General features: G+C 39.9%; 1 protein-coding gene across 1 annotated transcript in view; it reads right to left on the reverse strand.

Annotated features, from left to right (window-relative positions):
* Positions 1 to 1479: 1479 nt before the first annotated feature.
* LOC106959912 (neural-cadherin-like) overlaps positions 1480 to 14962 on the reverse strand; it is a gene marked incomplete at both ends in the record, with an annotated part of 118587 nt that continues 105104 nt past the window's right edge. The window contains 7 exons of the mRNA XM_015052765.1: positions 1480 to 1664; positions 6128 to 6221; positions 7232 to 7562; positions 7942 to 8385; positions 8651 to 8842; positions 12229 to 12897; positions 14215 to 14377. Coding sequence (XP_014908251.1) covers positions 1480 to 1664; positions 6128 to 6221; positions 7232 to 7562; positions 7942 to 8385; positions 8651 to 8842; positions 12229 to 12897; positions 14215 to 14377 — 2078 coding nt within the window. The remainder of the gene's footprint in view (positions 1665 to 6127; positions 6222 to 7231; positions 7563 to 7941; positions 8386 to 8650; positions 8843 to 12228; positions 12898 to 14214; positions 14378 to 14962) is intronic.

Here is a 14962-nt window from a genome sequence, read left to right on the forward strand (position 1 = left end):
TGTGCAAATAATGAGAAAATTCAACACTTTTTTTTCCCAAGTGCATAGTTTTGTAAGTCCAGCAGTACCTGTTGCTGTTATGCTACAGCTCAGAGGTACAGTGGATACATTTGAGTAGAGCTTAACAGTGAAAAATATGTGGATTTCAAAAAGTGCGGAAAGCAAACAAGCACATCTGGAAAGTATTCACGTAGCTTCGTTTTTCTTTTGCTACAGTCTTAATCCAAATTGCGTTACATGAATCTCTTTCCTCAGAATTCAACTTTCTGGGAGCATTTTACAATGATAACCCAAAGTCAAAGCCATCGCAATCACGTGTCTTCAGAAGTAACCTGCTTTGTCAAGAGTTTGATCCTTTGTGGTGTAAATTTATCATTTAACAAAGAGCATCATAAAAACCAAAGAACACAGCCAACGGGTCAGGCATGCTGTTAAAGTTTAAAGCAGAGTCAGGCTATAACACCACACTCCAAGGTCTAACATCTCATGTAGCAGTGTTCAGTTCACCACCTGAAAATACGAGAGAACACGGCATCGCTGTAAATCTACCAAGACGTGGCAGGTTACCTGAAAGGTCGGCCCATCAGAGTCTCAATCAGAGAAACAGCTCAGAGCATAACCCCGACCTCCTGCTCCGGCTTCAACAAAACAATCTGTTGACAGCACAAATACTGACTGTGGTCTTCAAAAAAATCCCAAAAGTGAGAAAAGAAAAAAAGAATAGTAAAACATCCAGTTTGGTGTCTGACACAAGCATGTAAGACACACAGCAAACATTCTCTAAGCGCTTTGGTCAAATAATCAAAAGTGACATTTTTGGCATGGATTTTTAATGCCAAAAAAACCTGTGTGGAACTATAACACATTACTCTAACCACACCATCCCAATGGTGAAATGCTGTGGAAATGACTTCACTTAGCAGTAATAGGGAAGTTTGTCAGACTTAATTAGAAGATGGATGGAGCTAGCATTAGCCTGGAAGAAAAGCTGTTTAAGGCAGGAAAAGAAATGTGAAAGTGGAGCAGAGGTTCAGGACGACCCTGAAATAAACCTCACGGTTTGGATAGAATTCCTGAATGTTCCAGCTTCAGACCCAAACAATGAAAATGTAAGAGGGCCGTGATCCAGAGACAACACAATCTGCATCCACAGCCAGTTTATTTACTATTAAATGTTGCTTTCATTTCATTTATTGCTTTCATTTATTTTCAAGTCCTGTCACCTTTTATATTGTTAAAATACTAATCATTTCCTGTCATTTTGTGGCATTTTCATTCATTTCTGAAGGGCATGTCAAGACCCCCAAATTTCCATGTTCAGGATCCTGAGTGGAGTCCCAAACCCCCACTTTGGGAACCACTGGTTTATATCGAAGCACATTCATGAGTTAAAAACCAACTGCGACTCTCTTGCTGTGTAAATCTAGTAGAAAACCAAAAACTTGCTGAGGCATTTCCAGCAAAAGGAGTCCCTCTCACCTGCGAGGCGAAGGGACGCAGAGTTGTAGATGGCTTCGTCTCGCAGCTCCCTTAAGTATATGGTTACTGTGGAGACGGCGTCGGGCCAAATCCCATCAGATACGCGGACCTGGAACTGGTAGGTGCCGGGTGGGGTGTTCTCCTTGATGATAAGGAACCCGGTACGCTTGTTCAGGATGAAGTAACTGGGGGAAAACACAAATACGAAATTTAATCAATGTCAGTGTTACAAAAGAGCACATGCTGTTTGGTGCATCAAGTACAGTTGTGAAAAGCTTTCCATGCCAACCTGGCTTTAAGTGGAACAAGTAATCGCCCCCTTTATTAAAACTATTAACAATGGTATTAACTTGGTCAAGTTTTACGAGTCACACTTTGGCCTGCCACATGTCTAGCCTGTAGAATTAAAATGCAGTAATCACATAAAAGAACCTGTTTGACAATATGAAGTAGGCTAAAAGATCTGGAAAAACACATTTAAATACAGATAATTTCCCAAATAAAACAAAATTAAGAAAGGAGGAGTAAACAGTGTGATATCACAGTGAAATCCATTATCAGTTTATATGGAACCGTGGTGAACAATGGCTGGTCTTCCAACATTACTCCAAAGACTCATTAACAGCTGATCCAAGAGTGACAAGAGAACCCAGAACACCCATTAATTGTCCCAGTTAATGCACATTTTCGCCTTTACTGGCTGTCAATTCAGTACAAATAAGTATAAAAATACTGTGGGACTCGACTAAAATTTTTAATCGAGATACTAATAGATAAAGGAGCTGAAAGACAAATATAATTATTGTTTTTAATCTGTTATTTAGGTTCTCATATCATCACACTGGTGCCAAGTGTTATTCTACCCATTCAGCATTCAGGAGTTTGAGGAACCCTGATCATTCATGGAACTTCTTTAGAAATGTGGACTGTGGACGCTGACGTTAGCGTTGGGATGTTGCTGCTACATGTTTAGCACTGAGATGATATTTTAGACTTGAATAGCTTTGCTGATAAACTAACTGCATTTAGGACAATTTGAACACAACAGTAGACTTTTCCAGTGTCCCATCAGATCGGTTTACAAGCAGAAATTATCCCCCACCAGAGCAGCAGCTTTGTTGTCTCTTGTTGTTGTCTGGGGACAACGCTTGTGTGTTAGATTTACTGGTGAACCAGAAACATCCGATTACCAAGGTTCCGGTCGGAACCTTTGAAAGTAAAAAAAAAAAGACGTTACGTTAATTAATTATGTTAACATTTTTAATCATAATTAATGTGTTAAAGTCCTAGCCCTAGAAAAAAGACGTCTTGATGACATAAATGAAGAATTACTAATTTATTATTGGAAGGTGTGTTTCTGACCATGTAAGCTTAAAATTAAAAAAAAATTTCAAAAAAAAAAAAAAAAAAAGATGTACATAGTAAGAAAGAAGTAAACATGGTGGCAGTAGTGTGGTGATGTGGGCTTGATTTGCTACTTCTTGATGAAGGTTTTTATCTCTGACAGGCTGGAAAAAAGTCAATTGTGAAACAGCCTGTTACAATGAAAACCAAGATTCCAAGTAGAACCAAGTAAATTCTCTTATTTGACTGTAAAGAAGCTCTAAATATAATAATCAATATAAAGAAAAGTGGGTCAAATTTTCTCTATAGCGACTTAAAAGATGATGTTGTAGGGAGGAGCATACGTGGGGTTAGTCCGACCTCAAAGGGGTCCAATGGACCACAGTAGAGCCTTGGAGTTACACTAACACTGTCATGTTTTCATAATAATCTGCATTCGGCATTTGATCAAGACAGAAACAAACGTGGAATCCTATGTTCTGTTTTGGCATTTCTCTCTTGAAGCATTTCATTTACTGCTGTCAGTCTGCTCTTGAGGTTATGAAAAAAAGGAAGAAGTGATGAATTAGGGAGAGCGAGTTTAAAAAGGGGGAAAAAAACTTCAACACTTACACATGTGATGAGGCAATTTTACTTGATTCTTTCAATCAATGCTGCCCTTGTACAGTAAATGAACTCATTCACTTTAATTACAGAGGAAATCTGAGGCAGAGATTTGGAAAATCAAATAATATACTACTTGTAGCGACAAGAGCTGCGTTTAATTCATTTACAGAACATTGTATAAAGTGTGCTTCGCACCCTAGGTTCAGTGATTAGTACCAAAGTTGTTTTATTACTGCAGGATTACTTTATTTGATTCTTAAAAATTAGCTTCTCAGTGTTCTGAATGTTAGATTTGATTCCTCATTATAATGTTAGTCGTTTCTCCTTTCGGTAAAGGTATTCTATTTGTAAGAATCTGAACAGAATCTGACGTTTGCTGTCTTAACACAGCAAACGTCTCTATGCCTCAAACAAACACATTCAGTGGCTCTCAAACATTTACAACCTTTAAAAATGTTTGCTTTGTCACATTTATCACCAACTTTTTTTTTTTTTTTACCACATGATCTGTTGTGATACTTTAGGCCTTCCATGTGAAGAAGTTGGTTGCCTACATGTACCAGGGCAGCTTTGTTCCACAAAAAGCATATTTAGAGATGAAGCACTAATTGCTTAATTAGCTTTGTTGAATCTGTTGTCAAATGACATCTATTTTTCTCCATCAGGTCAGGTTTTTATTCTAATTTGATTTAGAGAAATTCCATCTTCTGACTAAATTGATGACGTTTTTGTGACAATTCCATTAAAATTTCTCATCCAAAAAAGGCTTTAGGGAAAATAAACTGTTTTCTAACAGAGTTTATTAATTAAATGTTACAAACTTGGAGATTTCTGTAAATTGAATAAAAAACACTGATAAGGTAAGTACATGTGACTTGAACATTACGTCTTCATTGTGTAAAATCCTCCGTCTCTTTTCTGTCCTGATGGAATCTCTCCTCCTGCTCATCACTTATTGATCAGATTGTCAGGAAACTGATCCAGATGTGAGAACAAGTCCTGCATTTTGATGCTCATTTTGTATCTATAACTCAGAAAGTTGACCTGATTGAGCAAAACCAATGTGATTTTTGGATTCAGCACTTCAGAATTACCCTAAAACACTTGAAAAACCCCAGACAGTTTTTTGGCTGTTGACCAGTGTAATCCATAATCACAGGTAAGGCTTCACTCGTCAGTGGTCATAATGTTATGCCTTTGGCATATCGGTTAGATATGTTTTTGGCAGGATCAATCTTTTGTTAAGTAATATCATTTTTAATAAGACAGTAAGTTAAAACAATAAATAAATCCGTTCATGCTTGGATACCAGGTCTGTGCCAGCTCTTTATTTGTGCTAACGGAACAGATTAAAGCCTGTTAAAATGTGAGTGAATATCACAATGACAAAAATCCTTAGTGGTTAGAGGGATTTGTATGAAATACTCTATAAAATATGGCAACTCTGATGTTTGTGGTAGGGTTTGGTGGTGCCAAAATCATAAACTTCTTCACAGCTCATGAACATTTTTTTATTTTTATTTTTGTTTTAAAGTCAACCAGGCATTGCTGTTGTACTATTTTGGTTCACAGCTCCAGAATAATGCAGGAACTTTAAGCTTGTGAACATCATCTCTTCTGCCATCTGGCTAGACAAGTGAGCCACACATGTGCTCTGATGTGAGCAGGACTGGCAGCCTGCTGGGAGTCAGGAGACACACAATCAATGGCTCGTGTTGTGTTTTCTTCCTGGTTGTGTGACAACACACAAGACTGGCAAGTAAACAGAGATGTCTGAGGGAACGGATCAGATCGGTTCTGAAGCAGTCAGTCAATATCTTACCAGCAGCAGGAAATATCTCCCAAGCATCACAGGCTAGGAAAATGTTGTGCACCATTGCATTTTGCAATTTGTGTTTGTGGTGGACCCTAGGCCAAGCTGATCTTTAGGATAGACAACTATGGGCTTTACAATCTGAAAATGTAAAAGTAGTGGGAGTAATGTTTGCATAAAAGAAAACATAAAAAAATAGATACATTTTGTAGTTTAGAAGTCAGCTTTGGATGTGGCTCTAGACTAGCTTTTAGGTGAACTTTTCTTTGTTTATTCAAACTAAGGTCTTTTTTTAACATAAGCATTTAACTGCCAGAGCTTGTGAATAAATTCAGAAGCAGCATCTCGTGCAAAACACGTTAAAATGAGAAATCACTATTGTTACATTAGCTCTAATGTCTCCACTGATAAAACACTTTGTCAGCGTAGACAGAGTGTTTGCACAGCGTAGCATGAAACTGGATGAGCTTATCATTGAGTCATTTCTGCAACATTTGAAAAGCGCTTCTGCACATTGCATAGCATCAACAGCATGTGTGGCACTTAGAACATACAGTTATTAAAATGTATCTAAAACCTGAGCCTACTTGGATTAGATGGTTATACCACTATATTTTCTATATTAAGCTGATCATAGCAATTCAGTCATACTAATCTTACATTCAAATGAAATGCGTTTTGGTTTCTTAGCAGTTGACCAACAAACAACTAGCAACACATGCTAATGGTATTTCAGTTCAAAGAAAAGGACAAGTTCACGTTCAGCAAATGCAGATCTTTCCATGTTTGTATTATGACGTCCTTTCTTTCATTTTATATAAAAAAGAAAACAGTACAAAATAAGCACATAAAACAGAACGCACTGATCTGCTCATTCTGTTTTACCTTGGCATGTGTCCCTCAAAGACGTAGGTCTTATTATCCCAGTCATCAGGGTCAGGAGCGTAGACCTTTCCAAGAACTGTTGTTGGCATGCGGCCTGAAAAGAGAGGCATAAATTAGCTGCTCTATACCTGTGCTTATGACACAACGTATTATTTTTGGCACCAATATTGCTGTTTGCCCATAATTTAAATGTCAGATGCATATTTTATGCTTCTTTGAACTTAGACCTCGAAATTCTGTCTAGGGTCGGCACTTTCTGACTCAACGAGACTTAAACTGCAACTGGCTGGACTTTCTTTCACAACTTTTCACTCACTGTGGATTTTAAGCTGAAAAGGGCTGTTTTATATTCCATCTATAAACAGACTGGCTTGAGTGACATAAAAATGTATTTGATTTATGGTGCATATGTGCAAAATTGGATATTTATTGTACCTGTTCTTCTTGTAAAGTGCCTTTTGCTGGGAATTTGTCAAAAATAAAATGATTAAAAACAAAACAAAAACAAACAAAAAAACAAAAACAAAGAGAGGACTGGATGCAAATGCTTCAAGTTTCATTCATTATTTTTTTTCCCAGCATGCATGGTTGGAATTGATTTGCCCAGAAAAATGATAATACAGATAAAAAAGCCTGGTCAGAATGTATAATGATTATAATCAAGAAGAAAGAACTAAAGGTCGTGAAAATGATTGAGAGTTTATCCTTCAAATATAAAGGCAGACCTTAAAACGATGAAATTTTAAGGTTGCAGTTCGTCTTTGCCAGGAGTTGTGAATGTGAAAGTTACACACGACTGAATAAAGTTGTTGTCATTCTTGGCCACTGACAGCAGGTATTTCAGACAAAACTAAATTAAAGTTCTCCCTGCTGTAAGAGGTGCAAAGCTATTCTTCTAATACCAGACAGAGTCGAAAAACATTTAAAAACCAAGAATCTTTTTCCTTCGGTTCTTGCACTACTTTAAATTCTAGAAGTAAATACACTAAAATTTGTGATGTTGTGTGAGAAGCTATGAAAACTCTCAAGCTGTGTCCTTTTCCAAGGCGGCCTGTGTTAAACACCCGCCAGGCAGAGGCTCGTAACATCCGTTCATCTCCTCACCTCTGTGGCTGTTGATGGATATCTGCTTCTCTCCGGCCATGTGAGCATGATCATTCTGGTCACCAATGGTTACAGTCAGGGTGCTGGTCACCGTTTTGGCCGGGTGACCACTGTCGCTCATGACGATGGGCAGGAGAAACTCCTTCTGGCGCTCGCGGTCGAACGTCCTGAGGGCCGTCAGCGTGGACGTGCCGTTCAGGTTGTCCTGGAGGTAGAAGTCGTTGCTGTAGCGATACTCCGGTGGGACGGTGAAGTGAAAGGGCGGACCGTTCTCGGGAGAGTCCCGGTCCACGGCTCGGAGGAGAGCCGAGGTTTGGTTCAACCTCACTATCTGAACGAGGAAGAAGAGTTTGAGGAGTTTGTTGCTTTTTCAAAACCACCGACACATTGTGTTATATTTAATGTTAGTAAAAATTTAAAGAAAAGAGAAATATTTTAGTAACCTGCAAACAATTTAAGTTTCTGGTTGTGAACTGATCATATTACACTTGAGTTAATTATGTGTTTATACCAAAATTACATGTTTGCTTGTTTTTGTTGTTTGAGTTTTATTTAATTTCTAAAATAATTGTTTCAGTGGTACAACAAAGTGACGTGTGGACCGCTGTAAGGATAGCGGAAACATTGATGCAGCTAAATGTGGATCGTAACTAAACTAAACTAAAGTAAACTAAACCATTGCACCTAATAATCCGTAGAGTCCAGCCTACCTGTGGACCAGCCACATTCTCAAAGACGACAGGAGAGTAGGCAGCCTCAAACTCTGGTCCGTTATCGTTAACATCCAATAGGGGCAGCTGAACTGTGGCGCTGCCTGTCAAAGCAGGCATCCCGTGATCTGTTGCTATGACAACCAAGTGATGCTGCGCTGTTTTCTCTCGGTCCAATGGCCGAGCCACCGAGAGTAGGCCGGACTGGTCGATGGTGAACAGGCCCTCAGGGTCCGAGTCTTCTGACAGACTGTAGGTGATTTCGCGGTTCTGGCCCGAGTCCGAGTCACTGGCCACCATACGGGCCACGCTGGTTCCCACGCTGACGTCCTCTGGTAGCGGCGCAAGGGACAGGAAGTGTGGAATGAAGACAGGAGTGTGATCATTGTAGTCCTCCACCTCGACCACACAGTGCAGAAAGCTGGAGAAGTCCAGATCCTCCACCTGGAAGACGAGACGCACAGTGTCATGTTTCATAAGGACAAAGAAAAACACTGACTTTATGACAGGCAAACAGAGTTTTTCCAGCTTTCCTTTTCACTGAAATGCAATTCAGTATGTACAAGTATAAAAATATTAGTGGCGGGACTTGATTGAAACAGAGAAAAACAAGAATCCAAGCCGATATCAAACCTCGGCCTCATGACAGTAAACAAAAAGCAACAGACGGAAATATTTCACAGGCAGATTTAAAGATACTTTTGTGTACCTTCAGGGTGAGGTTGAACTTCTGTTCGCTGTGTCGCTCGTAGTCCAAGCGCTTCTTCAGCCTCAGGACTCCACGCTGCTCCTGCTTGTGACTGACCATGTAGAACTTCTGCTCTTGATCTCCGGCCACAACGCTGAAGGTCAGCTGAGCGTTTTCTCCAGTGTCTCTGTCCTCTGCAGCCAGCTCCAGAACCTTACAACAAAAGGGACATTGTGAAAACGATGCAGGTTCTGTGCATGATTGGAAATGGCTGGAATTTACAGAAGTTCTGTCATTTTGCAAAATTCACAGTGTTCTGCAGTATAAGGTCAGAGCACCAACTGTACAGGTCATCATCCTGAAGAGCTTAGAGAAGAAGGCTAGATACATTCAAAAGAAGAATATTGGCATAATTTTGGGCTTTTAATAATTAATTTGAACAATTCTTCTTTTGGGATGATGACACAATAGTATCAGTGAACATTTTGTGAAAGTTTCAATTCATATGGATTTTGTCTAAACCACATAACACTGAAATTAAACAAATATATGTAGATAAAAGCTATGAGTTAGGATGACCAAAACAAAACAGGCGTTTCATCAAGTTTCTGGCTCAGTGGAGTTCATGTCATTTGGTTGATTTCCTGGAGCAAACATGTTTATGTGATTCTTTATGTGACTGGTGTCCTAATTAATGTTATTACAGATGTTTGTCTAGAGTGGTGTTTGTGTCTGTGATTGCTGCCATGAAGTCACAGCCAAACAGTTATCTCAAAAAGAAACAATAAATATTTCTTACTATCACTTTAGTACCACAAAATATGACAATAAATCTTAAAGCCCATATTGACCAGCCTTCATGGATGCAGGTTTAACATGAAGATGGACTGAGAGGGAACCAACCAGGATCCAAATTCAACACTATCAAATAAGACTGGAGATTACAGCTGGCCACACAGACAGAGGAGGAAAAGATGGAGGTGTTTGACCACAGCGACAGGAAGAACCACTTTCAAACACTGTAGGCCTCCTAACTGTCAAACATGGTAATGATAGGAACATGCTTCCAGTATTACCAATGAAGACATAGGACTCTGCCTACTTCACCTTTAATCTGTTTCTCAAGTTTATTGTTTAATCTTACCAACTGAAAAGCCATTGGCAAAAGAACAAAAATCTTGTGGCTTTTAATACTGATGATAAAAGCTAAAAACATTTGACTGCCACTCCATGTCCCAGATCCATGACTCGCAAACAACCTGCTAAAGATATACCAACATCCAATGGAGTAACTACTGAACGACTACCACTCACGACAATTACTACAAATGACATTATTAAATTATATATCCAGCCTCTGAAATAACCGATCTTGTCCAGAAATCCAAGCCCTCCACATGCTCAGTAGATCCTTTCCCAACAGTTCTTGTAAAACAATGCCTTTGTTCCCTTCTGTTTCTGCCATCATCCACTCCTCTCTTTCATCTGGAATTGTTCTTACTACCTTCAAAACTGCAGTTGTTTCTGCTATCCTTAAAAAACCTGGATTGGATCCAAACCATTTCAATAATCTAAGCCCTATTTCTAACCTTCCTTTCATCTCCAAAATTCTAGAAAAAACATTTGCCTCTCAACTCCATCTCCATGTAACCAAGAGCAGTCTGTATGAACAGTTCCAGTCCGGTTTTCGCCCTGGTCATTGCACAGAATCTGCTCTCCTCAGAATCACTAACACTCTCCTCATGGCATCAGATTCAGGTTTACTTTCTCTTCTCATTCTCCTTGATCTCAGTGCAGCTTTCAATATCATCTCTCACACAGTCCTGCTCCACAGACTCTCTTCCATTGGTATCACACACAAACCAAGCTTGGTTTCAGTCATATCTCTCTGGCTGCACTCAGTTCATCCAACTTAAATCATTCAAATCCCATCAATCCCCAGTGGCTTCAGGTGTGTCCCGGGGCTCTGTCCTGGGACCCCTCCTTTTCATCATCTATCTTCTCCCCCTTGGCAATATTTTTCGTAAATTTAACATACACTTCCACTATTTTGCCGATGACACCCAGCTCTTTTTATCCACTGCACCAGATTTTTCCTTCCCTTTCTTCTCACTCACTTCTTGTTTAGATGAAATAAAATCCTGGTTTGTATCAAATGTCCTCAAATTAAACAGTTACAAAACAAAGTTTCTACTATCTAAAGTCAACTGACAGTTCTCTGGTCTCGCCAACCCAAGTTAAGAGTTTGGGTGTCATTTTTGACAGTACTCTCTCTTGTCACTCTCATATAAATAATATTATCTGGCCTGCGCACATCCACCTCCGTAATATTAACCGACTTCGTCCGTCACTCTCCCTCCACTCTGCTTCCGTCTTGGTCCATAATCTGGTCATTTCTCCAATGTATTATTGTAATTCTCTCCTGGTTGGTCTGCCTCAGAAATCTCTCTGTAAACTTCAACTGGTTCAAAACTCTGCTGCTCATATCATTACCAAAACGGCCTCATTTCACCAAATTCTACAACAACTTCACTGGCTTCCTATTTCATTCAGAATTCAATTTAAATTCCTGTTGTTTATATTCTAGGCAATCCACAACCTTGTGCCTCCTTATCTGTCTTATCTTCTGCACATCACCACCCGTTCATGTTCCCTTTGTTCTTCTTCTTCCGTCCAGCTCAGTGTGCCTCTTGTCCATCTCACCACCGTGGGGAAAAGAATCTTCTCTTACTCTGCTCCCCAACTCTGGAACGCTCTTCCCCCTGACATCCGTAATATTGACTCTCTTCTGACCTTCAAAGCACAACTCAAAACTCATCTGTTCAACTAGTTAGCCTTCTCACTTTAACGGTGTAGTTATTTTGTGGTTTTGTCTCTTTGTAGCCATTTATTTACTGTTTAATTTGTGTTTTTATTTTGTAAAATGTCCTTGAGAGTTTTGAAAGGCGCTGACAAATTAAATGCATTATTATTATTATTATTAAACATTTTAAAGAACCCTCATGATTTTACTCTTCAGTAACTGGAAGCATGAACGTTACAAATTACACATCTCAACAGGAATAAAAGCTCACTTTAAGCCTAAAGAAACTCCACAAAGCCCTGATGAGCCTCTCGTCAGTTACGCCTTTTTGATCAAATGAACAATTACTGATGCTGAACTCTGACTTTGTTGTAAAGCTGACTAATGACTCAGCAGAAGCGCTGAGCGCTGCCGCGATATCCACCTTACCTCTGCTGCAGGACAAGTTCCTGTTTAAAAAAAAAAGGAATTTGTGCAGATTAAAAAACAAATTAGTTCCACTTAAGTTATCAACAACTACCAGCTGGCATGTTTAGGAAATGACTTTGGATCAGAGCCAAAATTCTGATACATCTGAGCATTTTTGAGTCATTAAAAGCTGCAAACAGGTGCAGAAAGTAGATGGTCTAGACTTTCATATCTTGGTGAAACATTTAAAACCCCTCAAGGTTTAATGTATACGAGCAAAAACAATCAGGTGTGAAATCTACATTTGCATTTATTCCTACTGAGGAGTAAGAGCATGCTTTGAGTAAAATAAGCTAAATTTCATCCGTTAAAGCCAGTGTTGACCCACCTGTGCGTTGGGCTCTGAGTTTTCAGAGATCCTTGCCTGACAGGAATGATCGATGAACCTCGGAGCGTGGTCGTTGACGTCCGTAATCTGAACGGTTGCAGTTCCAGTTCCCGTCATCCCTCCTCCGTCTCTGGCCTCGACGAGGACGAGGTAGGACTCCACCTGCTCCCTGTCCAAACCACCCAAGCCCACGGTGATGGTTCCCGTGGTGGGGTTGATGGTGAACATGTCTGAGATGGTGGGCACTCCTCCCACTTTGGCGTTTGTGGCATCTAAGATGCCCACGATCCTGTAGGAGAGCACAGCGTTCTGTCCCACCGCCGAATCGTCCAGGTCAGTGGCAGTCATCTCCATGACAGACGTTCCGATCGCAGAGTTCTCCGCTACATCTCCGTGGCAACTGAGGGCGCAGGGGAATACGGGAGCGTTGTCGTTGATGTCCCACACGTTGATGATAACGTCCGTAAAGCCCGTTAGGCCTTCGCCGCCCTCATCTGTTGCCAGGACGACAAAGCGCCAGACGGCACGTTCCTCGCGGTCCAGCGTCCTCTGGGCGTAGATCTTGCCAGTGACCTCATCGATTATGAATTCGCTCTCAGCGCCCTGGCCATGGAGGGAGTACCGCAGGGCCTCCTGGTCGGCATCCTTATCTGGGTCAGATGCTGTTACCTAAAACGTCACCAGCACAGGGAGAACATAACCAGAGCTTTATTTATTTATTTTTTTTAAATGCCAGACGGTTGCTGAAATACTGCTGAGGTGAAGAGATTTCATGAGGAAAGATGTTCAAATGTTGTTCTGCTCTGTGGAGCTAAGCACTCTACCAAGAAAATCCCTCCCCAAAACTATCTAGCTCAGGATATAAAATAAGGGTGGCAAATGTTTTGATTTATATACAGCAATGTAAAACTAGAAAAAGTAGAATTGGTCCATATGTAGCTGAAACCAGAAGTGTTCTCACACTGAATAAAACAACACATACACCCTTTTTTCTCACTGTCTCTTGTTTTAGGTCAGTTGGAATCATCAAAATTACTTCTACTTGTTAAATGTCATAATAATGAGAGAAAGAATGTGTCAGAGATTTAATAATTAGAGTCTTCTAAATGAAAGTTTTACTGTCTCTTTAAACGAGAGAAAGTCCAGATTATGTCATGGTTTTGAAAGTCTCTGATAGGTTGACTGACATGTTCAAGTTAATCTTTATTCTGTGTATGTAAACTTCTGGTTTGTACTATATCTTTACATTCTTAAAGGAATGTTCTTACACCACTGTTATCTTCCATGAACATCCAGACCTTTTTGCATTCCTGAGTAGACTAGAAAACTGTTATTCTCTGACTATTCCAAAATGTAGATTCTTCCTCTTCATGAGTTCTTGTAATTTCTTCCATGTACCCTGGAGGTGACCTGCTTTGATGGCATGAAATGTTTTCACAACAGAAAATGCAAACACCACATCTAGAACAAACTCTGGAGTAAGTATATAATGGAGGAATTGTCCACACCTTTGAGTCAATTGCTAAAATATGAAAAAGATAAAAATAAAAAAATTATAAAAAATAGCACTTCACTTTTATAATTAATGTGATCGTTTTTTAATTTCTATTGTACGTTGTATACCAAAAGCAGACTGTATTGTTACCGCCACTGTTGAGAATAAATAATTCTGTGATTTCCTCCATCGTTTTTAGCTATTTGCATCCCTGTATATACACACACACACGCACCTAGAGCACAAAGCTAAGGCTAAAGGAAATGAAATACTAGGGAACGCCTTCTTTAGGGGGTAGCTTAGATAAAGGCTAACAAAGAGAACTACAAACTGTTGTTAGATGCCATTTTGCTCTGTTAGCCCATAAGGATAGCATGAACCATGAACCAGCGCTGTGTATTAGCCTTAAATAGAATTCATGAATTCAAATTACTGACTCTTCTATAGATATTACGATATGAATATCAAACCGTATCACATATCCCCAGTACCTGCAGGACAAAGACAGGCGAACCGTCCAGCTCCTCGGTCACACTGCCGTAGTACTCGTTCACTGTGAACACGGGCGACTCGTCGTTCTTGTTCACCACGTTCACCGTCACCGTTGTGTAATCCTCCCACTTTCCGTCTGAAGCCAGGACATGCAGCTTGTATCTGAGGAAAAGTTTCAAATTTCAGAAACGAACCGTCCTCAGTCTGAAGTCTTGTGAGTCACATTTTAATGTAGCAACTTCTCAGGCAACAGCCTTTTAAATCGAGGTCCATGTTCAGAAGATCAGCAAAAGAAACATCGTTTAGTCAGTTTTCCTGTGGCAAAACTAGAAAATCTAGTCATGTATATTTACTCATTAGTCAAAACTCTCTTTATCTGATAATTTTGTCATTTTAAGGGACAGTATTATGTGCCTGGGAAACCCCCAGGCACATAGTTTCATTTTATTTCAAAATTGAGTAAGTTAGTTTATGGCAAATCTGACTTAAAGAAATTTGACTTTGTAATTTAGCACCTGGAAATTGGGGCCCTGTGTCTTTAAGAAGCTCTTGCTTTCTGAAACTCCACCTTCAGGAAGTCACCACTACGTCACTCATCAGCCCTTAATGTTTTTACCAGCGCTGCACTGAGATGGGCAGCCATGGGTTGAGGTTCACAAACGTCTTCTTTCCATTTTCAACGCAAAGCTTGAAAATGGAAGCTTTGCGATAAGGTGGCAGCCTCTCCTGGGGCTGCCACCTTATCGC

The sequence above is a fragment of the Poecilia latipinna genome, unplaced genomic scaffold (genome assembly GCF_001443285.1).
Source record: "Poecilia latipinna isolate Pla-1442-1.1 unplaced genomic scaffold, P_latipinna-1.0 Scaffold1130, whole genome shotgun sequence".
Lineage (NCBI taxonomy): Eukaryota > Metazoa > Chordata > Actinopteri > Cyprinodontiformes > Poeciliidae > Poecilia > Poecilia latipinna.